Raw genomic sequence first — 23966 nt, 5'->3', positions numbered from 1 at the left:
GGAGAGAAATAGTACAATACCTGTGCACAAGGAGCAAACATACACATCAGAGAATCAGTCACAAGTATTTATTCAGCATCTTGAAGTGCCCAGCATCACACAAGTAACAAGAAGTATCTCTTTGCTTTTATTTGTGGACCAGGGCGGGTGAGTACAGAAGGGGCTCTTAGTCCAGCCTGGGAGGTGGAGGGAGGTGGGGGTTGGGGGGGGAGGAGGTCCCCTGGTGGCGAGGGAGGGGGTGCAGACCCTCAGAGACCACCTGAGAGCGCAGCAGAAACCCCTGGCCTCCCGGAAGGGGAGGTCACAGGCCACTTCCGGGTGGTGGGGCCAGCTGAGTCAGCAGCTCCCTCTTGACTGGCTGCCCCAAGCTCGGGTCTTGTTGGAGGAGATTTCAGATACCTAAACCCTAAGCTTTCCGGAGGACGTTCTGTAGGACACAGACGCTTGGATGTTACTGGATGCCTCATGGGAAACAGGTCATGAAGGACAGTGAGTCCAGCGTGGGCTGCGGGGCTGGGAGGTGCCGCCAGGAGGCCAGAGCCGGGAGCTCTGAGAGGCAACCGGGTTTGACCCTTTGGCAGCGGTTGGGGTGGTGGCCAGAGGGTGAAAGTCAGGGTGTGGGGGGAGTTGAGGGGGTGGGCAGTTGGCATAAACCACCGGAGGCTTCGGTGAGGTGAGGGGAAACACAGAGAGAACCCCCATCTTCAGCCTGACCTCCGGGAGCCAGGCCAGCAGCCTGTCCTCGGGTGTTTTCCCCCCTAGATGTGCCCCATCCCCCAGCACCATCCCTGCAGCTGAGAGCACCCCCCTTTCCATTGCTGCAGCTCTGAAACCAAGGGCCCTGAGGATTAGCATCAGCTAGATCCACTCCACCTATGATCTGCCTTCCCCCACCAAGTTCACTTCAATTTTTTAACAACAGCTGCTTTTTTTTTTAATTAATTAATTTTTTTGGCTGCGTTGGGTCTTTGTTGCTGTGTGCGGGCTTTCCCTAGTTGCAGCATCGCTTGAATTGTTTTTATGAAAATTTGCATATCCTCTGAGTGGCACGGAGCCTAAACAGTAAGACGTTTGCCCGAGTTGTTGCTTCAGGAACTTGGTATCAGCTGTGACCAGTTCTAGCTGAGCTGGTGAGTGGGTAGGACCACCGACCCTCCAACTGAAACCGAGCACTGGGCTCATGGGCCTGCGGGCAGAAAGTCAACCTCTGACAGCGGGCTTTGCAGCAAACTAAGGATGTTGTTTGCAGGGTGCCGAGCAAAGGAGTGGGGGGCAGGCCTCAGACCCACTGCAACGTGGCCTCTTAGTGGTTTTTAAAGGGGAAGAATAGAGGGGCTGGGGTTCATCACCTTAATTGTCTGTGACCTGGGCGTCTCTGTCTCTGTAACCTGTACAGGCCATCTTGCCCCGGAAGATGACTCAGAATGGCACGTGAACATGATGCTTATTGGGAAGCTGAGGCTTCAGGCACCTGACCTGCATTGCTCCTTATTGATGAGGCAAACGTGACCATGTAGGTGCAGCCAGGAAGGAAGGGAACCAGAACTTAATTGTAAACTAGTCATGGGACTTAGTTTCCACCTATATGCCATCAGGCCAGGCACTGCCCCTCAGAACCTGTGTCCCTCACAGAACGGCTGCTTCACCATTTTCTTATTTCCAATCACCTTTCCCCACCTCCTGTGCCTCAGCCTCATCCGGTAAATACCCGTCCTCGGCCCTTGGGTAGGCAGCCTCTTTTCTCTGCTGTGAACCTCGGCGTCTCGGCATCTGGCTCAGTGACACTTATGCCTCTGCTCCATCCATGCCTTTCTCTACTCTGCAGCTAGAGCCCCGCAAACTAACTCGAGGTCATCATGAAGGTAGGGTCCCCATCGCCCTCACCCACTCAGCTCCCTGGGCGCAAGCCACTGAGCACCATGGGCCCCAAACCACCCTCCCCAAAACCAGGCCCCAGGCCCAACCACTGGCACCCTGGCCCCTCCTTTTTTTTTTTTTTTTTGGCTGCATTGGGTCTTCGTTGCTGCGTGCGGGCTTTCTGTAGTTCCAGCGAGCGGGCGCTACTCTTCATCGCGGTGTGCAGGCTTCTTATTGCAGTGGCTTCTCTTGTTGCAGAGCATGGGTTCTAGGCACACCGGTTTCAGTAGCTGCGGCTTGTGAGCTCTAGAGCACAGGCTCAGTAGTTGGGGCACATGGGCTTAGTTGCTCCACGGCATGTGGGATCTTCCCGGACCAGGGCTCGAACCTGTGTCTCCTGCATTGGCAGGCAGATTCTTAACCAGTGCACCACCAGGGAAGTCCGCTGGCCCCTCCTTGACCTTAGTGTCTGCTTCGATCTTTGACTTCTGGACTTTGCACCATGAGGTCCCCCATGTGTCCCAGCACAGCTGAGGGTGGCACGCAGTAGGTGGCTGTTCTATGGTTAATGGGTGTGTAGGTGAAGTGAGGCTTGGGGGAGAGCACAACCCTGGAGAGATTGTGGAGGGGGGCAGGTCCCACCCTCGCAGGCAGGCGGATGTCCATCAGGGGAGGCCAAGAAGAGGCATCATCAGGGACCAGTGCCATGAATGGTGGACCCCAGACCATCATCTCACAAAGTTTGTTAACAAAAGCCAGTAATCTATCAATGTGAACTTGTAGAAACTGTCTTACTTCCTATTTCCATAGAATTTGACCAAAGCAGTTGCCTGGCCCAGGGAAAGGGGGACATTTAACACTCGGGCTAGGCCATGTGGGTTGGTGAGTGCATTTCGGTTCCCCGGTCACAGGCAACCCTGCAGAAGCCACAGAAAGTGGGTCGCAGGATCCTAGCTCTTAGTATGAAGGCCATATCTGCCCCACCGAGTCGCAGGCAGTGTTCTCGCATCTCAGACCTGCCAGTGGCTGCCCTGTCCCATCACAGCCACGTCCGTGTTTGCATCTGCCCAAGGGAATCCCATGGTGAGGGACGCTGGGTGCCCAGCAGCATCTCCGCAGCCCCTGAGTGTGCAGAGGACCCCATGTAGGAGGCCACCCTGGGGGCGGGGCCAGGCACCACAAGACTCAGGACTGAGCACAGGTTTATTCAGATCCATGGTCGGTTACAAGTTTGGTTTGGTTACGGGTCACAGGCCCCAAATGCCACTACTCTGAGTTTATATCAAAATACAAAGCCCAATACTTACAGTTTGAAAACTTAAAAAAATACACCAAACACTAAGGCTTTTAAAAATCTCAGTTGAAAAGTTCTCCCTGGTGCGTCATCTGTACAATGAAATGCATGTGAGATGCTGTGGGTTTCTGACAGTGAGCTCGCATTCGTCATATACTTTGGATATTTAAAGTTACCAAAAAATCACTGTCTTTGAGCACTTGATTTGATTGAAGATACAAACGATGCTTTTGACCATCTTTGGTTGTAGACCACCCACAGGAAACAAGGTGGTGACAGCCCTGACGACCTGCTCTGTGGCCTGGGGGCATCTGTGTTCTTGGAGGGTCTCTCCTCAAAAGCAGGCATATGGCCCAGACTTGGAACTACTGGGAAAATACAGTGGCCCTAGCTTTGCCAAACGCGGCAGCAAAATCAGGTTTAAAATCATGAAACAGAGGAGAACCATTGTCTAATTTTCTTAGGGCTCTCTTTTAGGGCCTGATTCTTCTCTGGAGCCAGAGGCTGGGTTCCCATCTTGGGGTCTCACCGCCCACCTCCAGGGCGGCAAAGGCAGAGGCTGCAGACCATCCGGGGAGGCCCAACTCCTGAGCTTCACACGCTGAGAAGGAGAAAGGCGTCGCCCTGCAGGCCCTCCGGCTGAGGAAAGGGGGAGGCCCAGAGCCGGCCCCCGCCCCGCGTGGCTACCTCTCTGCCTGGCCCTGCCCTCGCTTTTCAGGTTCTCTTCAGATGGTTCCAGGGCTGCAAGAAAATGCCCCCTGGAAGCACGAAGGTGACAGGTGTTGGGTGCAGAGTGGCCTCCCTGGTGCCTGGGGGCGGTGGCTGGCCCACAGTCAGAGCTGGTGCAGCTTGCCCTGCTCGGTTAGCAGCGTCATGGCCACGGCGTAGAGGACATAGCCCAGCACGAGGAGCAGGGCACAGAGCAGGGGCCCGATGCAGAACAGAGAGGCCACGAAGAAGGCCAGCAGCAGGGCCAGCAGCGTCCGGTAGCTGCCCAGGAAGCGCAGGCTGAGCCGGGGGCCCCGGGCAAGGCTGGCCGCACGCCCCCGCCCCACGGGGCTCAGCAGGTGCCTGTCCGACAGCCCAGGCTCCAGGAGGTGGTAGCGACAGAAGCTGCCGAGGAAGTCGGCCCGCGAACACAGGGCCACCATCTGACCTGCGAACTAGAGCACAGACAGGCCCCACTCTCACCTGCCGCTCGCGGGGCGGAGGGGCGGCGGGGCGGCCCTCCCTCCCACACTCACCCTGCGGTTGATGGCGGAGGACAGTCGGAAGAGCGCTCGGACCAGGCTGGCAATCTCGTAGCTCCGGATGGGCTGGAGCTCTGAGTCCCCTTGGTACTCAATGTCAAAGCGCCGAAGCCCGTTGATGATCTGGAAGCAGCAGGAGGTGAGCCCCCGGGAGCCATGGCCACACTGCCCAGAGGGCCCCGGAGAGCTTGACCCCTCGGGATGTGGGCCTCACCTGATACCGGCCCAGGGGCGTGAGGATGAGTCCGTCCTCGCCCACGATGCAGTCTGGGAGCTGCTTCTTCCCGTTCTCATCCTGCGTGGTCCCCAGGGCGAGCGTGAGCTGGGCAAGCTGGGCCTCGCTGAGCTGTCGGGGAGACGCCTGCCGTCACTTCCAAGGTGGAGGAAGGCCTTCCCCCCGGCTGGGCCTCAAACGGCAACGAGGGGCCCAGGCACATGACACCTGGGGGAGATGAGCAGGGCCAAGGGCGTACCCGGAACACTTGGCACAGGTACTCCAGGGCCTTCTCCAGGTACTCGTCTGTCTTGCGGACACTGTCCTGCCCCATCTCGTCCAGGTCATTGCCCGGGTAGGAGCCGTTGGTGTCCGCGGGGTAGAAGCCCAGCCACGACAGGAAGGGACGGGCGGCTGTGCTCTCCCCATACTGGTCAGAGATGGACTTGGCCGTCTGCTTGGCCTGTGTGATGAGCTGAGCCAGACGCAAGACCTGTGGGTGGGCGGGTGGGTGGTCAGCTGGCTCGGGGCCGCCTCATGGCACTGACAGCCCAGGGGTGGCTTCCACACAATGGAAAACTTAAAATGAGCTTTAAGGACTAAGGTGCACTTTCCAAGACGGTACGTCTATCATCAGAAAAAAACTAGACTCCACTGAACAGGACAGGGAAGGGGTGTGAAATGCCAGAGCCCAGAGGGCCCCAACTACTCACCAGTGCCCGGATCTCGGGCCCGAACATTGGGGTGTACTTGCAGTCCTGGCCTTCCAGGCTGTATACGTGGCTCTTCACCTTGAAGGAGGCGTCGGTGATGGCTGGTGGCCATGATGACAGGAAGCTGCCGGTGAACGTGGGCACCGTGAAGAGCCGGTGCTGGCGGTGGGGGATGACCAGCTCAGGCTCCAGGAACAGCTGCTCGCCTGGAAGGCAGGAAGCGAGCCTGGCTGCGGCTCCAAGAGCACGGACATTGGGTCCCACCGTAGGTCCCTGAGGGCAGTGACTGCACAGCACAGGCCCAGCTCCCCGAAGTCCCTCCACCCCCACCCATCTCCGCAGGGGAGTGGCTATGAGGAGAGCCCAACAGCAGCCCACAGCCTCCCAAAGCCTCCCAAAGCCACCACTACGAGCCACCAGGGGACACGGCTCAGAGCTCCGTTCCCCTCCTGTGGGGCACACACACAACCCCCGCAAGCGCACGGGTGACTGGGCTGGCAGGGGCCTCACCCCGCTGGATCATCTCAGCCAGGTTTGGCTGCGCGAAGACCTTGGCCACGCGGAACACCATGAGTGCGTTCTTGGGGCTGACGAGGTCCGTGCGCAGTGCGCGGCTCAGGAAGCCCAGGAAGAGCTTGGTGTAGACAAGCAGGTTCTCTTGCACGAAGGGCGCCCTGCGGGCGGATGGACATCAGGGCTCCTCCCCAGCTTCCGGTCTCCCCCAGGTATCACGAATGGTGGCAGAGGGGCCAGTGGTGACACGAGGGGGCAGGATAAGTGGGCAAAGGTGAGGACCCAAGGACAGAATCCTCCACGGACGAGGCCCATTCCCAGGACCAAGGCCATTGGGGGCAGGGCAGCCACGCTGCAGGGCTGGCGAGGAAGGGCTATGGGGAGTTTTATGTGAGTCGATGTGGGAAAGGGACAGAAGGACAGGGGCTGCCCATTGTCCCCAAGAGAGCAATCCTGGAGCCTGGGCAAGTCCCAGCAGGGGACGAGGGGGTGGCCTGGGCCCCCTGCCTGCAGGACCTCGGGGCTGGGCTCACCATCTCTCCGACACACTCCGGGCCTGACAGTCGCTGCTCGGGGCCTGCTTCTCAGGTGCGTACCTCCAGGGCTGCAGGTAGCTCAGCCACATCTCCAGGACCTGGGTAAACGCGTGCAGCTAGGGCAGGTGGCTGGCGCTCAGGTGGGCAGGGGCGCAGGGGGAGCCCGTGCCCCCTCAAGATGCCTGGCCCCTCAGAACAGTTCACCCAGCAGGCTTTCCCCCCGAGTGCAGCGGAGGGCAGCTGCGTGAAGCTGGGAACCCCCCCTGCGTGGACAGCTGGGTTCAAGGTCGCGGCTGGCGGAACAGCACCTGAGACCCCTAAGGCCTCCCCTCCCTCATCCGCACACGCAGGGCAAAGGCCGTAGGGCAACACTCACAGCTCTGAACGAGGCATCCAGGGGCCAGTGGCCAAAGCAGTGCTGCAGAAAGAGGTAGAGCTTCTGCTGGACAAACCTCGGGACGGCGGCCCTGTGGGGGAGGGGGTGTCACCTCACAGGGGAGCCCGGCACCCCCTGGGGGCAAAGCCTCCTATTTTTAGCCCCATTCCTCAGAGGAAATTCCAAAGTTCAGAGAAGTTAGAGAACATTCCAGGGACACACAACACACGTGGCCGATCCAGTGTGGCTCCTCAGCTCAGCACGGCGCACACGTCGCCAGCTCTGCTGGCCCCGTTGGCCTGGGAGTCAGGCCATGGCCCTTGCCCTGCTGGGGTGGTGTGGGGTGGGGGTGAGGTGCAGCACCGAGTAGCCTGCTGTTCTCCTGCCACAGGGGAAGAAGGGGGAAGAGGGGGCAGCAAGACAGGGCCTCTCCCGGGCCAGCCTGAGAAGCAGCCAGGCGCCCTCCCCCCCACCTCTGGGCCAGGGTGGCAGTGAGGAGACGGTCCCAGGAGGGCTCGAGGTGACTGCCCCCCTACCCACAGCCCATACCCACCGTTTGAACTCCTCCAGGGGGCTGGCAGCATGGGAGTGGGCGGAGGGCGAGGCCTGCTCAGGCCGCAGGCTGTTGGCGAAGGCGTGCAGGTGCTTCAGCAGCAGCCGCACCACCAGCACGTGCTCCTCGGTGGGCATGAAGGACTCCTGGGGGGGGGCCCTCATCAGTACCTCGTGCTGGGCTGTGCCCACCTCTCCCCCCACGGATGCACCGCACATGGCGCCCTGGGATGGCCACCGGGGCAGAAGCTCTGCCATGTGCTTCCCTGCACTTCAATCCCCTTCATGGAGCCTCCAAGACAAACGCCCTCAGTCCTGCGAGCTCAGCTTTCGGTTCAAAAAGGCCAGGAGGGTCTCTGAGACCCCCACACATGGGGAAAGGCTGGGGGCCGGCCACCTGCTCCCCACGCCCACCCCCCAGTCCTCGGGCCTCGACAGACTTGTTGGAAGTGCTCTTGGCAGCTTCACCCCAAGGTGAGCAACGCCAAGTGGGGTGCAGACGGCTCCCAGCCCTACGTGCAGGACGCCGGGCACCGACCGGCAGCCCCCCACGCTGCCCAGGGCACGGTCTGCACGGGCCTCCCTGGCACGGAAATGCCTCCACGGGCCCATGCAACACACCCCAAGGCCGCTATCCCTGGGGTGGGAGGCGGGGGGTAATGTCCTTTTGCATGTGTCTATTTTTAGGTTGTTATATGGTAGATTTGCAGCATTTTGGCAAAAAAAAAAAAAAAAAAAAGGGATACTTTAACAGTAATAAAAAACCACAGAGCATCCTCTGTGCCAGGCCGTGACTCTGCCTAGGGAGCTATCCCCTTTATCGTTCCCAGGAACTGAAACCCCCACCGCATCTCACCCCCACCCTCCACGTTTCTAGGGGCAACTCCCTGCCCTACACCTGGCAACCACACTGGACACCGCTGGGCTACTTTCTCTCTACGTTTGTCAGTCAAAGTGCTTTCTTCCAGTGCCTCCCTTCCCTGAGCCAAATGCCCACAGGAGCCCCTGGTCACAGCTGCACGTGGACACTTACGGGGCCAGGCCTCCCGCCATGGAGGTGAAGGCAGGGGCCCTGCTCTTTGCCAGGTGAGGCCCTCCCCAGCCCAGGCCTGAGTGGCACCCACTTCTGCACGTGGCCCACCCTCGGCACCCCTTCTGGAACATTCTCTCCCTCCCCAATGCAGCTGCCGCATCTGCTCAAATTCAAGTTCAGTGGTGTGTGGCCCCACCTAGGGTGAGGGGAACAGAGCCCTGGCCGTGAGCAAAGCTCCAGACACACGTCTCTGCCCAGACTTCCCAGCGGTCGTGTCGTGGAGCAGCAAACTTCACGACCCCGTTGGCCCCAAACACTCAGCTCACTGATCACAGTCCATCCCTGGTCACTCCTGCCTAAGCAGACGGCAGTCCCCACAAGGTCACCGCCCATGATCCCCAGGGCCTCCACATCCTTGGTCAGTCCCCAGCACCAGGCCTGTACTGCAAAGGCCATACTACTTTGCCCCCACGAACTGGGGCTGAGCACGGAGCCCTATGACACCCGAGGACTCGACACCTTGGCTGGCCTGGGGCTTCGCCAGGTGGGTTCGGTGACCTCCCCCACAGCCAGTGGGGTCCTGTGCATCACTCCCAGCCACGTGGCTGCACACCCTGAACCCAGGTCCAGGCCGAAGGGCCTGGCTGTGCTTGGAACTGGTCTCTGGTCACCCCAGCCGGCCCCCAGCCATACCCTGGCTACTGCGTGGGACATGAGCTCTGGGGTTAAACCATGGGGCGGGGGTGAAAGGGAACAAAACGAAGGCGGCCAGTACTTGGTGGGCGTGGAGGGCCTGGAGGCTGGGTTGGGCAGGGCTGTGGAGGGCGCTGCAGACACTGAGTCGGTAGTGCAGGACCTCCAGCTGAGAGACAACAGCAGAGAAGCCGAGAGGAGGGGGCGGGGGAGGGGAGAGAAAGAAATAGTGAGAAAGAGCCCAGAAGTAAGGACAAGAAAAACAAAAACAAAAGCACAAGTCAGTGACAATCCAAACAATCAGCCCAGCAGCATCAGGCCAATGAGACGCCAACCACCCGCTCCGGGCGTGATCCTCCAGCTGCCAGGCAGAGGGAGGACAGACCCACAAGGTCACCTTGGAGGCCCCTCCAGCCCCCGAGGTCAGCCCGACCCCATTGCACTGGGTGCAGCACGTGTCAGTAGCCCAGCGGAGCCCAGGCACCTCCCTGGGACACGCTGCTGCTCACCAAGGCCCGAAGACCCAGGCTCAGTAAAGAAACTTGAGAAGCCAGTTCTAGACGGAGGCCTCTGCCCAGAAGAGAAAAATATGTAATTTATTGGACTTCCTGGGTTGTCCGGAAAAGAAATTTATCAGCACATGACGGAATCAATTCCTAGGTGTTAAAGACCCAATCAGAGTCCCATCCTGAAAGGTTCTGTGCACGGGGCTGGTTCCCAGCCCACCAGGCCCCACATCCTGGAAATGGTTAACGTGGTGCTAACACTTACTGGTTCTAATTTTGGGAAGACCAACCTCTACCTCCCTCTACCTCACCAGGAGCCCCCAGACACTGAGCCACACACACCCAGAGGCAGCTGGAACCCTGAGGCCAGGGGTGACAGCTGAGCTGGCACACCGTCTGCCCCCAACCCCAGAACCTCCGCCCTATCTCCCTGCAGCTAAGCGCAGCCAGAGCTGGCCCAGCACACGTCCTGCCCCATAAGGGCCTGCCTCCCGCCCCAGCGCCATGCTTCACACAGAAGAGGCCTGAAGGAACGTGCCAGACGCTGGGGAGACGGGCACAGCCAGAGACACGCAGGGCTGGGGCGGGAAGGGGCACGGCCGCACTCAGCAAGGAAATGGGAGCCCACGGTCCCCCTTCAGGCCCCAGCCCGGGCCCACAGCAGCCTGCAGGGAGCGTGCATGCGCCTGGACCCAGCCCGGCCGCAGCCGCACCGAGGGAGCTCCAGGAGCTGCACTTCCTGCACCCAGAAAACCTGGCAAACTGACCCCAGGGTTACGTGGGGCCAGCAAGGACTTCCACGTGGTGCGGGGCAGGCCTGGACAGACGGCAGGGGCCTTGGATGAAGCAGACCCCGCGGTTTCCCACATACCCCGCCTCCTCAGGTTTTGTTTTTCTGCCTCAACAGGTGGCAAAGGGCAGAAGGTTTCTTGGCACCTGGTGGGGCCTTCATGGTGCCCCCCCCCCGCACCGACCCAAGTCAACCTGGGCAGCCCTCGCCCTCCTGTGACCGTGGGGAGGAGCGGGAAGGCCCTTCCCCGTATGGACTCGGTGTTCCCCCAGGTGACCGGCAGCTCGGAAGGGCCCTCTGGCCGGCAGAGCTACGGCTAAGACCTGAAGCGGGTGGGCTGCCCCGGGCTCCCGACACAGACGTGCAGACAGAAAGGTGACACCGCGAAGCAGCCTCTGCGAGACCAAGCCCCGTGCGCCCCGCAGGGGAGCTAGCCCTGCCCGCCGGGCAAGTGCGCTCTGGAAGCAGGCGGGGGCATGGTGAGCGCTTTGCGATGCGAGAGGCCCAGGATGGATTCCCGGCCCCACCCCCGTTCTCCTCCTCCTCCTCCTCCTGTGCGGGGCCAAGGACGGAGGCTGGGACACCCTGCGCTCTAAGAGGAGTGTGGGGGCTGCGTCCCAGTCCTCTGTGCGGCAGAACCCTGGGCTGGGGAGCAGGACCACCGAGGGAAGGGCACAGGCCACTGTTCCAATGTGACCCACAGATTCTTAATTCCTAAGGAAGCCCTGAGGACTCTGACTGGCAGCGGCAAAAGCAAAGTCTAAGGAGCAAACTGCTGCATGGAAGCGGCACACTGCAGTCCTGCGCGCGGGCTGTGGACCTGAGCACCTCTCCCTAACTCAACAGAACTGTTCTACCCCGACCAGCCCTGTGGCCACAACCCCGGGAGGGGGCCAGGGACTCCAGGCCTCTGCACACATGTGAGCTGCCCAGCAAGGGAAGGAGGAAAAGGAGAAGAGGAGGAGGAGACAGCCCAGGCCACATGCAGGAGGGCGTCAGACCCCACCCACCGCCAGGAGGGCTGCTGCCGCTGCTCTGGAGGACGTGGAGGGCAGCAGGGCCACCAAAGTGGGCAGAGTCTGCGGGCACCACTGCAGCAGGACAGCAGGAGGCGCTGTGACTCCCAAAGGCACCCACGGCTCCCACGCCCCAGAACACGAGCACCACAACCACATCTGTTCCTGCTGCCAGGGAGAGGGCTCTGCAAGTAGCATGGGGAGGCCCAGAGAGGATGGGCCTCAGCCGCCAGGGTGCAAGCCCAGCACAGAAGACAACCTGCCTGCTGCTCAGAACTTGAGGGAGGCAAGATGGCAGGTTGCTGGGTCCCACTAGCCAGTCCTTGAAACTAACTGAAATCAAGGACAAGCAGCAGCAGGCTGACAAGGGCCAGCGGGGGAGGCGAGAAGAGAAACCGCGGCAGCAACATACCTTGGCGTGAGGGGACTGCATTTTTTGGTACATCTCCAAAGAATAATGATGAAGCCACATTTCAACAAAAACCTGCAAAAGAGCATAGCTGGTCAAAAGGTCTCTGACAAGGCCATCAAGACCATTCAATGAGGGGAAGAACAGCCTCTTCAACATGTGCTGCTGAGAAAACAGGCCCACATGCAAATGAGCACAGTCAGACCCTCACTCTACATTGTAAACAAGAAACAACTCAAAATGGATCAAAGACCTAGAATATAAGAGCTAAAATTGTAGAACCTTAAAAGAAAGTGTGGGGGAATGCTTCACAACAATGGATTTGACAGTAATTTCTTAGATGTAAGTGCAAAACCACAAGCAACAAAGGAAAAAACTGGACTTCGTGAAAATTAAAAGCTTTTGTGCATCAAAAGACACAACATACATAGTAAAAAAGTAGCCCACAGAATGGGGGAAAATATTTGCAAATCATATATCTGAAAAGGGATTAACATCCAGACTCCATAGAGAACGCCTAGAAGTCAACAACAAAAAAGATTCCAATTCAAAAATGGGAAAGGACTTGAATAGATGTTTCTCCAAAGAAGGTACACACGTGGCCAACAAGGACGTGAAACGCTGCTCAGCACCACACGTCACCAGGGCAGAGCAGACCAGTCACGACAATTAGGGTAGCCACAGTCAGAAACCCAGAAAACAACAAGTGTTCCGAGGGTGTGGGGAAACTGGACCCCTTGTGCACTGCTGGTGGGGATGAAAGATGGTGCAGCCACCATGGAAAACAGCATGGCAGGTCCTCAAAAAACTAAACAGAATTACCGTACAGCCCAGTAATCCCATTTCAGAACAGATAATCAAGAGGACGGAAAGCAGGGTCTTAAAGAGAGAACTGCACACTCATGTTCACCACAGCCAAGAGGTGGAAGCAGCCCAAGTGTCCATCAGATGGACAGATAAACAAAACATGGTTACATACACACAGCAGAATTTAACTCAGCTTTAAAAAGGAAATTCTGACACAAATTACAATGTGGATGAGCCTTGAAGACACTATGCTGAGTGAAGCCAGTGAGTCATTAAAAAGAAAAATACTGTGTGATTCCACTGACAGAGGCAGCGAGGAGAGTCAGATTCACAGAAACAAAGCAGGGTGGTGGGTGTGGGTGCTGGTGGGAGGGGGACTGAGGAGCTGCTGTTTGACAGGTATAGACTTTCAGTCTTACAGGATAGGAAGGTTCTGGAAACCCATTACAACAATGTAAACATACTTAGCGCTACTCAACTATATGCTTTAAAATGGTTAAGACTTAGATTTTACATTATGTGTATTTTACCTCAGTTCCCAAATAAAATCAGAACCCCATCTCATCCACACTCCAGGCTCTCAACAAGCCATGCTTGTGGTGACCCACTCAGCCCCAGAATCCAGCAAGGTGGTGCTGAAGAGACAGGTCTGGGGTCTGCTGGAGCCGCACAAGGTCACACACAGGGCTGCCGTCCCCACTAGGGCCCCCTGGCATGGAGGGGACGGGGTCCTGCTGAGCAAGGGGAGGCCCCCCCATTCAGTGCCCTAAACACGCTGCTGCAGCAGGGCTTACTACCCACCCCTCCCAAACCACGGTAGCGGTCAGAGAGGGTGACCCAAGCCACTGGAAACTGAAAGGCTGGGCAGCCATCGTGTCACCACAATAAAATAGGACTCTGTGGACAGGGGGTCCCAGGGTGAAAACACTACCAGTGACACAGAGGTGAGACAGGTGGGCAAATTCTTTCTCATCTGTGTTAAACGTCACAGCAGAGACATTAACAATTGACAGCCACCCCCAGACCAAGGGGCAGTCTTTGGGCCCTTGCACCCTGGGGTGGGTGGTGCTGAGCAGTTTATCTGAAACAGAAGCAGAGAAGGCACCCAGGCTCTCACCTGGAGCAGCGTCTCCGACCTCCAGATCTCATGGGAGGCGGGGTCTGCATTCACGGATGTCTGATGAGAGATGTGTCGCTTCAGGAGGCTGGTGTGGTGCAGGCCGTAGGACGCAAAAGGCACGGCTGGCGTCCTGAGGGAGATACAGAAGTAGATCTCTGTCGGTGGGCTCCCATGGGTGTGACCCGGGCAATCTGGGCCTCAAACCCAGGACAGCAGCGACAAGTACAACTCGTGGAAGTGTCCAACGACCCTCAAGCCCACGTTGCTATGTGTGAATAAACAAACAGAAGAGTGAATTTTCCATCCACATCTGCCCACTGATAAATGCAGGACGGGTGAGATCAGAAAAGCGTCGTTTGCCAACCACCCTATTCACAATGGATCTGGCTGAAATGAAGACTATGAGGGATGCCGACACTGCCGACAAGAGCGGGGCTCGGTGGATCTTTCCACTAAGTCCCCCGTTCACTAATAGAGGCCCAAAGACCTTCGTTAACTTTACAGGAGGAAAACCTGGCATGACCCTCAGCCCAGCAAGCGGGCTCATGGGCACCACGGCAGCTGCTGCGGTGCCCCCGCCAACAATGCCCAACCTGGGCCTAATCATGGGAAACACCCGAGGACCCACTGTGCACACACCAGCTGTCAAGGTCAGGAAAGGCTGTGGGACCTTCTGGACAACAGAGAGACAGCCGCGTGTGGGAAATGACCCTGCATGGAACCCAGCTGCGTGACAGCCACGAGTGGGGCAGCTGGTGAAACCCAAGTGGGGTCTGGGGATGAGATGGTGGCCTGGCAGCTACACTGCCTCCTGATTTGAACGGAATGGCCACGGTTACAGAGATGCACACACTTTCAGAAAACACACCCTGAAATGTTAAGAGGTAATGGCGTCGTGTCTATAACTTACTCAAATGGCCCAGGAAAAAAACACACACAGATTAAACAGAATAAAACAACTCGGAAATCAACAGGCACGAAGGGCCTGTGAAAGTTCTTTGTTACACGGAGCAACGTGTAAAATCTGAAATTATTTTGTGAAAACAAATCAAATCCAGCCCAGAAAACTACCTAGCAAGCTGAAGTCTGCCTTTGAGGGGGTGTGAATCCAGGCCACACATGGGTCCTCCCCCGAGCCCAGATCCCGGGCCCCCGCTCCCCAGGCCGCAGCATCAGCAACACCTGTGCAGCCCCTCCCCCCGCACTCCTCCTCGCCATCCCCTTCCCTCGGAAGCATCCGTCCACACGAGTTTGGGGTAACGGCACAGCACGTGCCAGCAGATGTGGGGGGACAGCACCTGCAGGAAAGAGCTGCAGCCTCCAGGGAAGGAGCGGGGGCTAGTGAGGCAAGGGCCAGAGGAGCACAGGCTCCTCACCCCCGGACAGGCCGGCCTCACGCTCCCCTCCTGCTCTGCCCGTGCCAGCGGCTCTTTACCGCAGGCCCCGGCTCAGCAAAGGCCTGGTCCCCGAGTCCACAGGTCCCTGCTAGTCTCACTTGGCCACAGCTCAGCACTGCCCACAAGCCCCTCCTCTCCAGGACCAATCGCCCAGCACTGCCAATCAGCTCTCGGCTTTGAGTCCCTCACCACCCTGCTCACCGCTGGGCATGCGGCTTGGGTGCCGCATATGGAGAGGGCGGCCACAAGCAGAACACGGCCCGTTCCCATACCAGAGCCAGGCCCCATCCACAGGGCCACAGAACCTGCCCGCTTCAGAGACGTCCCCCTCACCCCGCCCTCCAGCCTGTGCTCAGCTGGGACTGCAGAATCTCAGGCCTAAAAAAAAAGTGAGTGCTCCAGACAAGGAGTGGCACCACTGTCCCCGTGAGCAATGCCCTCCAACGAGGAAGGGCCAGGCCTTACCTAGTGGTGGGCTCAGGCCATCTCAGCCACTCACCTGGGAGCCGGTGAGGGGCTGGGCCCCCCCGGGCTGGAGGAGAGAGGGGGGAGCACGCTGCCTTCTGTGGGCAGGAACCACGCCAGGTACCTGTCCACCAGGATGAAGTAGGCGCAGTCTGAAGTGCGGACGTGGAGGGCCCCAGGGGGCGGCTGGAAAGCAAAGCTCCTGTGAACGCATGGCTGTGGGCACCGCCCCAGGCTGCTGACCCAGCAATCACAGGGCGGTGCCAGGAGAAAAGCCCCCACCACAAAGGGCCTGACTAGACCCCTCAGTCCTGCCCAGCCCACACCCCCCCATCCCCACCCCCTACCCACACCAGTAGCCACCTCCTACAGGAAGCCTCCCTGACCACCACTCAGGGCACCAGCCCACCCCACATGGCCCATCAAGCCTGCCCCCAGCCTGTCAACCTCACTAAGTGAGGGTGGCCTGAGGGGCAAAGGCTGGAGGGAGGGGGACCCGGGGAAAGGAGGTAGAAAAGGGAGGAGAAATGGAGGAAGGCAGGCCGACGGCTGACCCAGCCCTGCTTTGTGTGGACACAAGCCCTGGGCCTCAGCCCCTCCCTGCACAGGGGCTTCAGTAAAGCAAACCCGGCTCAGAGGCACCCCTTCTGTACCTTTTGAGTGATGAGGCTCAAAGCAAAGAAGAACATGTAATATTCAAATGGATCTGAGGGCCATGTCAGGGGGCAAACGACAGGGCTGTCGGGCACCCCCCGCCCAGCTCTGTGTTGGCCGCCCAGCCTCCCCCACCGCGGGGCCGACAAAGGATACTGAGGGCCAGGTGCAGGCCAAGGCCCCCGGCTGGGGGGAGCTGGACCTTGTTGTGGTACAGAGGGCTGTCGGGGAGCACACACTCCTGGATGGACGCCTTCACGGGGCCCTGTGGACAGACAGAGGTGGCCCTTGGGAAGGCTGCCGAGGAGCCCAGCACACAGACCCCCCTGGGGAACAGTGCTGTCCTCTGCGCGGTGCTTGTGCAAAAAAGCTTCACGCAGACTCTGTCCCTTCGTCCTCACACAGACCCACCACAGCGGGGCTGCAGCTGTGTGCATCTCTGACCCAGCCAGGCACTCGATGGGTCCTGTCTGCTTTGTTTCTCATACCCATGAGTGAGCCACCCCTTAATTCTCCCCCACAGGACTGGAAACTCAGAAAGACAAAGCTACCAGTCACGTGGCCCCGCCACTCAGCCAGGAGCCAACCAGGCCCTCCCACTGACAGAGTTCAGATGACCTTTGAAAAAAAAAAAAGGCCACTGAAGTTCCAATCTGTGATGGCTTCTGGGCCCTGAACAGATACATGATGTTCTGGCCGCTGTCACAGCCCTGCAGGCCCCCGTCCACCCACCAGCACTGCAGCCACCGCGTGGGCCCCGGCCCCAAGCCTGGCTCTCACCACCACAGCTTACTTACAGGCAGGTACGAGACAGGAAAGTCAAATTTATAGTCTTCAGCTTGAAGCTTATAAACCAACTTCATCATTGGGCCCCTGAACACGAACAACAAAAACAGGGCAAATGAACCGTCAACCATCTTGCTTTGACTGTTCCTTAACAGTGACTGCAAACAAGATCACTGTGAGAGAAAGTCCAGTCCCTCTGGGGTAACAGACCAACGTACCCGGGGTCTAGGAATTCCATGGCGATGCTGTACTCCACAGGGCTCACGCGGCCCTGCAAGCAGCGGAGGTTCCACCCAGCCAGGACGCCGTCCAAGCTGCCAAAAATGCTCTCAACCAGCCACGGGAAGATGGCATGCAGCTCCTGCAACAGCGCAGGGAGATTCTGGGCAAGCTCCTGGGGACCACTGCCTGCCTCCCTTGCTGGCCCTGGGCCAAGGACGTCACTCCCTGGCCCGGAGACCAGCAGGACCAGTGGTGCCCACAGGAGCAGCTGTGGATCCTTTTGTTGTGCTTGCGTGGCTGCTTCATGTCTGACCCCATTACATAAGCCAGCATATGATTAAAAGGTTTATTTAAAAATTCTGGGGTGGGGGGGGGCAGTTCAAATTTCCGGATCCACAAGGTTCAAAATGATCTGGGTGGTGGGGCTTCCCTGGTGGCACAGTGGTTGAGAGTCCGCCTGCCGATGCAGGGGATGCGGGTTCGTGCCCCAGTCCAGGAGGATCCCACGTGCCACAGAGCGGCTGGGCCCGTGAGCCATGGCTGCTGGGCCTGCGGGTCCGGAGCCTGTGCTCCGCGACGGGAGAGGCCACAACAGTGAGAGGCCCGCGTACCAAAAAAAAAAAAAAGCTCTGGGTGATTCTTGCCACTTGCTTCCAGGCCTCTACCCGCCCTCACCCCCCACTACTGCAGGGAGCATGCAGAAGGGTCGGGCAGGGCAAGAGGAGGAGACCCCACAATGGGGATGTCCCTGGTGGCGCAGTGGTTAAGAATCCGCCTGCCAATGCAGGGGACACAGGTTCAAGCCCTGGTCCGGGAAGATCCCACATGCCGCGGAGCAACTAAGCCCATGCGCCACAACTACTGAGCCTGCGCTCTAGAGCCTGCGAGTCACAACTACTGAAGCCCGCACGCCTAGAGCCTGTGTTCCGCAACAAGAGAAGCCACCGCAATGAGAAGCCTGCGCACCAAAAGGAAGAGTAGCCCCCGCTCGCTGCAACTAGAGAAAGCCCACGCGCAGCAATGAAAACCCAACGCAGCCAATCAATCAATCAATATATTAAATAAATAAATAAATAATAAAAATGCCAGAAACTTCTGACCCGAAGAGAGCTTTATTAAAAAGGGTGGAACTGTCCGTTCTTCCTCAGGGCAAGCCCTTCCTGTCATCTGGTGGCAACTCCTGGTCCAGGCGGGCCTCCTGAACTGACTCGCACTTACTCTGTGCCGATTCGGGGTATCGCGTAAACACATACTTTCAGTACTTACAGCAGGGCTCAACCTTGGCACTGCTGACATTTGGGGGTGGACGCGTCTTTGTCCTGGAGGCTGTGCTGTGCCCTGGGGGACGGATGCCAGCATGCCTAGCCTCCACCCACTCAGGGCCGGCAGCACCACCCCACGTGGCAACTAAAAATGCCTCCAGACACTGCTAAGTGTCCCATGTGGGACAGAAGGCCCACGGCTGAGAAAGCCTGGTCTACGTGGTCGTGGTCACGTTTACACGTGTCACAAACGTGAGAGTCGCAATACAGGGTCAGGCCTCCATAGGGCAGCGCTCGGAGGTGGGAGGCAGGGGCTGCGAGAACGCTTTTCCAGGAGTGTGTAAGACACGCCCCCAAGAGACGCTGCAGAACTGTACCTTTGCTGGAAAGTCCTCGATGACTTTAACCAAGTCTTGGCACCGCTGTGCAAACGGTTTATTCATAGAGTCGGCTTTCAGGCTAGCCTGGGAGACACAAGAACCAAAATAAAGCAAGCACATTTGCTTTGCAGCTTTTGCTGATATTCTGGTGCGAGTCAAAACAGAAATCCAGGGACTTCCCTGGTGGTCCAGTGGTAAAGAATCTGCCGTACAATGCAGGGGACGCGGGTTCGATCCCTGGTCAGGGAACTAAGATCCCACATGCTGCAGGGCAACTAAGCCGGTGTGCCACAACTACTGAGCTCGTGTGCCTCAACTAGAGAGACCACGCGCCCTGGAGCCTGTGCACCACAACTAGAGAAGAGAAAACCTGCAAGCCACAATTAGAGAGAAGCCCGCACACTGCAACAGAAGATCCCGCATGCCTCAACGAAGATCCTACGTGCTGCAACTAAGACCCGACAGCCAAAAATAAATTAAATAAATAAATGATAAATAAATCTTTAAAAACAAATAAACAAACAGTAATCCAAGTGATGGGCAGGAGTCAGACACATCACTGGTCTGATTGCCCAGCACCTCACACATCAGGTCGTGCGTGTGTCCAGGGCCTACAGGACACCCCTAGGCGAGGCCAGGGTCCTGTGCTCTCTAGGCCAGGACTTTCCAGGCTGGCTCCCAGCTCCCTCTGTCAGGCACCCCAGCTATCTCAGAGCTGCACATCATAAGGGATCCAATCCACAAGCAGGGGGTTGGCTCCTGGGTCAGCCCCGCAGCCGGGGGGGTGACCCCATACAGATCAGAGCACTCACCGAGTGTGTGCATGTGAATGGGAAGTTTCCCCCGGGGCTAACCACCCACAATTTATAGCCCTGTGATTGTGAGCTACTGCTTGTTGTCACTGGCCCTCTGACCCAAGACGTCCTTTATCTGTTACCTTCAGAGACGCAGCAGGCCAAAAAACACAGACAGCTTCAGCCAAATGCCAACACTCCGGTGACGGAGAAGCCAGAAAACATTCAGGACAAGAAGTAAGGAAATATACCCCAGATCAGGGGAGAGGGAAAGCTCTCGTCTATTCTGACCACAAAGGGAAGAAGGCCCTGTGCACATGGATGAACATCAGGAGGAAAGGCCAGGTTTCTAACCACAAAGCCTTTGCCCAGGGTATCCAAGGCCCTGGCCACCTCCACACGAGGATGGGGTCCACAGTGTCTCGGTCAGAGGCAGACACCCGGCTGTGCAGGCCTGGGTCGGATCTGCTGGCTCTAGAGGAGCACCGAAGAAGAACATCCTTCCAAATACAGGTTTATAAAAAGTGCAGGCCTAGTGCCCCAGCACAGCAGCCTCCTTCCGTTTTTCACCAATGACAGTTACGGTCGTCAAAACACCTCGCTTTCGTGTAAGGATTTACAAGACGTGAAAATGTGGGTGTACATCCTTCTCCCTTGCTCCTCCCCACACCCCAGGAGACTGAGGAAACGGCATTTCAATCAACTCCTCTTGTAGATGAGAAAACCAGGGCTCAGCAGCTGCATAAACCCAAGGTCCTGCACCAACAGAGGGCAGAGTCGAGCCTGAGGGTTCTCACCCGAGTCCAGTGTCATTTCCAGCACATCCCCCCAAAACATCACCACTGGACAGTTCTTCAAGTCAGTGGCAAAACCCTCAAGTCCCTCCGCTGCAGAGCGACCATCACCCTGGCACGCGGGCAGGCAGCTGACACTTACCAGCAGGAAGCTGGGCTGCTGCAGGTGGGGGAATGCCATGGCAGCCTCCTGGGCAGGGTCCAGACCAGGCGTCTTAGAGGACCACTGCAGAGAGACAAAGACAAAACCTCAAACTCTGCCACACAACAAGACACACAGGCCAGGAGAATATCTGCACAGCTCAGCACCACTGCACTGCCAAGGCCCACGCTTTACAGAAATGCTGCTTACGTGCCTGCCGTCCACAGGGTCCAGCCCCGGAGCCAGGTCTGTGGCGGGGAACCCTTGGGAACACTTGGTTAAGCTTGTGTGGCACTTGCCACATGCCAGGCCTGGTTCTGAGGGTTCTCCATACATTTCTCATTTAATCTTCGGTGGCAGGCAGGCAGGATTCTAAAGACAGCCGTCCAAGATTCCTGTCTCTGGTCAAACACTCTTCTAGGTGCTGCTGTGAAGGGGTTTTGCAGACACAATTAAAGTCTCAAGTGTGAGAACCGTAAGATACAGGGCAGTCCTGACTCACAGTCAGCAACGAAATGGGGACCTTAGTTCTACCACTGCAAAGAGCTGGATCCTGCCAGCAACCTGAATAAGCTTGAAAGCAGATTCTTCCCAAGAGCCTCCAGATAAGAGCAAAGCTGGCCAACAGGTCGATCTCAGCTTTGAGAGACCCTAAGCAGAGAACCCAGCTGAGCCTGCATTTCTGACACATAGCCATGAGATAACCAACAGATGCAACTTTAAGCTGCAAAGTTTGTTAAGCAAGAATAGAAAATACATCCTCATAACAAACCTACGAGGTCTGTACAGATAAGGAAATGGAGGCAGAGAGAAAAATCACTTGCCCTCCGCCAGCTGGGGAATGGCAGAGCCAAGACTCAAACCCACAGACCTCTTCACTACTCTCTCATAGAGACAGGTGGACACATCTCCTCTGTCTTACTTGTGTTCTCTGAGAAGGAAGGGAGGGGACGAGCCAGCTTTGCCAATGGAGCCTTTGAACGGCCACCAGAAAATCAGGGGTAGCTCTCCAGAATCCTACCTCTCTGTGCCCCCAATCAGAAACTGAAAATATCCAGACTCGGACTGAGCAGAGAGGGAGTACGCAAGTCCCACTGATGGGCTGCTGATGGCTTTCCTGGCACAGCTCTGCCCATGGCCTGAGGAACGGTGCTGATGCGGCAACTGGCAGTGTATGTGTTTGGAGAGGCTGGGTGGGCAGCTGAGGGGCTGACAGGAGACATGTATCTCTGCCACTGGGCATTATGAACACCTTCCCATGAAACCGAGCAGAAACCTGCATACTCCCCACCCCTGTACAAAGGCCCCTCTATGTCCCCTGCCTCTTGTTTGTAGAAAAGCTGAAGTTTCCCAGGTCTCCCTGAGTCACAAAAGAGCAGGCTCAAACAGCTAACGATTAGGACAAGAGAGTCACAGAATCTTTCAGTGTCTGATGCACACTCCTGAGTTGTTTTACAGATACTATAACTGCCACCAGAGGGAAAAAGTCAAATGCATGATGACCAGACAGTAGCCATGACATAAGCTGCTCCATCTGTGGCTAGCACGATTCCAAAAACTGGCCTCAAGACAATGAGATTAACGTTATTGCTCATAATAATCTATATCTTTGTGGGCATCAAAATAATTGTAGCTTGCTCTGCCCAATTTTTAGTGAGCAGGCAACTAAAACTGTCAGCAAAGAGATGCCACAGACTCATGTCGACATCTTCCACTCTAAGAATATGGCACGCTATGTCAGCATGAAGAAGTTACAGAAGATGAGCCTTTGCCCCTAATCCCACAGAAGTGGAATGATATCAGACAGTGGGGATCTGTAAGCAGCTCCTTTGCCCCCGTTCCTGTTTGCCCATTTCTGTTCGCCTCAAAACTTACAGAAATGAGGTCACCAGGCAACACTTAACCTAACTCCTGACATATGCTCTACTGAATGCACATAATACCTTGCTTAACCTATTGATTCTTTCCCTAGATTAAAAGAAGTAGGAATGAAAAATTAAGTAGTTAAAGAATGACTAGCTCTCTCCCCCAGCTTCTCCCTGTGCAATCCGGCAGGAGATCACGCAGGCAAGATAACATCTGAAGAAAGCTCATGAGGAGTCAGCCAGTCCACACCCAATGGAAAATGACGCAGAGCTTGACCTTCTGCCTCGATTCTGAGATTGTTTCCCCTTCTTCCCTTTAAAAACTGTCACGACTGAGCAGAACCTTTGGAGTGCGTTCTGGGATACCAGTCCACCTTCTCCCCGGTTGCTGGCCTTCTGAGTAAAGCAACCTTTCCTTTGTACCAACACTTGTCTCTGGAGTATTGGCTTTTGAGCTGGGAGGAGCTGAGTCTGAGTTCAGTAACAATGAGACTGTTTAACTCCTAATTAAACTAGCTATGGGTTTCAGTTTTAAGGATGACTTAAATAAAACGCTTCAGTCCCGAACCAAGTAGTCCAGGGAACACTGCACTACTCCAAAACGACCAAAGCGGCATAAAACCCTGAACTGTTTGCTCAGGGCAGAGCTTTAGAGATGATGAATTAAATGCTGCTCCTTGCTCAGAGCAAGTTTGCAGAGGTAGCGGCTGAAGGAATGAGCCCGAGGCGCCCAAGCAGGGTGTTTCGGGGAGAGGGCAGCGTCTCCCGGCCCCGGTTCTCCCCGCCGCGCCGCCTGCGCTGTGCGCCCAGCCTCCGCTTCATCCCGCCACCTCCACACCCGCTGCCTTCAGGAGCGGCTTCCGATCCGCTTTCGGGGTCCCTCCCGTGAGCCGCAGCCCCGTCAACGCCAATCTCGCCAGGGCCTCCCTCTGGCCGCGCTGCGAGCGGGTCGTGCTCCCGCCTGCCGCTCACTACTGTCCCGTGAAGGGAGCACCGGGGCCCTCGTGTCACAGACGCGGAAACTGAGGCTCCGCAAAGACGGCCCACACCGAGGGAGGCGAGGAAGGATCGGGTCGGGCCGGGGCCGAGACCCACCCCGCTCCCTCCACACCGCTCGCTGAGCCCCAGACTCCCCCTCCTCCACCGCGCGCAGCGAACGTTAACCCGGGGCCCACCGGGGTGGGGCGTGCGAGGTGCGCGGGAAGGCGACGGGAGGGCACAGCCCGGCCCTCGGCGCCCTGCCGGCCCGGCCCGAGGCCCGGGGCTCGCGTGGGAACAGAGCTGATTTCGGCGGAAGTTCGGGGTGGCCGCCGGGACGCGGGGCCGGACCGCGCGCGATTCCCACCACTCACCTGAAGGAACCACAGCGTCTCCGGCTTTATGAACCGCGGCCGCCATTCGGCGACCCGGCGCCGAAATGTCGTCATCAAGCTGCGCGTGGCGTCACGTTCCCCCGGCCTGGCAGGAAATGGCGCCGCCGCCTCCTCTGGCGGACACAGCAAAAGGCGCGTGCGCAAAGCGAAGGC

General features: G+C 57.7%; 1 protein-coding gene across 3 annotated transcripts; it reads right to left on the bottom strand.

Annotated features, from left to right (window-relative positions):
• Positions 1–3042: 3042 nt before the first annotated feature.
• On the bottom strand, positions 3043–23914 carry SMPD4 (sphingomyelin phosphodiesterase 4). Of its 3 annotated transcripts, XM_082641107.1 has the most exons (20): positions 23793–23914; positions 20576–20659; positions 18843–18929; positions 17200–17342; positions 16993–17068; positions 16352–16460; positions 16195–16247; positions 15576–15727; positions 13677–13809; positions 11756–11827; positions 9114–9200; positions 7307–7452; positions 6754–6844; positions 6375–6475; positions 5839–6002; positions 5329–5534; positions 4875–5108; positions 4616–4747; positions 4396–4524; positions 3043–4314 (listed from the first exon to the last, which is right to left on the bottom strand). In XM_082641107.1, the coding sequence occupies exons 1-20, from the start codon at positions 23865–23867 to the stop codon at positions 3985–3987; spliced, it is 2604 nt and encodes an 867-aa protein (XP_082497233.1). In that variant the 5' UTR covers positions 23868–23914; the 3' UTR covers positions 3043–3984. The 3 variants fall into 3 exon arrangements, with proteins under 3 accessions (XP_082497233.1, XP_082497234.1, XP_082497235.1); XM_082641108.1 differs by lacking the exon at positions 9114–9200; XM_082641109.1 differs by lacking the exons at positions 17200–17342; positions 20576–20659; positions 23793–23914 and having other exon boundaries at positions 18843–18923.
• Between the last annotated feature and the right edge of the window lie 52 nt (positions 23915–23966).

The sequence above is a fragment of the Mesoplodon mirus genome (assembly GCF_964341445.2).
Source record: "Mesoplodon mirus genome assembly, chromosome: 13".
Classification (NCBI taxonomy): Eukaryota; Metazoa; Chordata; class Mammalia; order Artiodactyla; family Ziphiidae; genus Mesoplodon; species Mesoplodon mirus.
Note: the sequence above shows the minus strand (reverse complement) of the source record. Positions and strands in the feature narration are given on the sequence as shown.

Excerpts from the sequence above, each read along its gene's own strand:
- SMPD4 (XM_082641107.1), bottom strand. The coding sequence starts at position 23,867 with ATGACGACATTTCGGCGCCGGGTCGCCGAATGGCGGCCGCGGTTCATA. Across the intron at positions 20,660-23,792 it reads AGACGCTGTGGTTCCTTCAG|TGGTCCTCTAAGACGCCTGG; the intron begins GTGAGTGGTGGG and ends GTCTCTCTGCAG. Across the intron at positions 4,315-4,395 it reads CCTCCGCCATCAACCGCAGG|TTCGCAGGTCAGATGGTGGC; the intron begins GTGAGTGTGGGA and ends TCTGTGCTCTAG.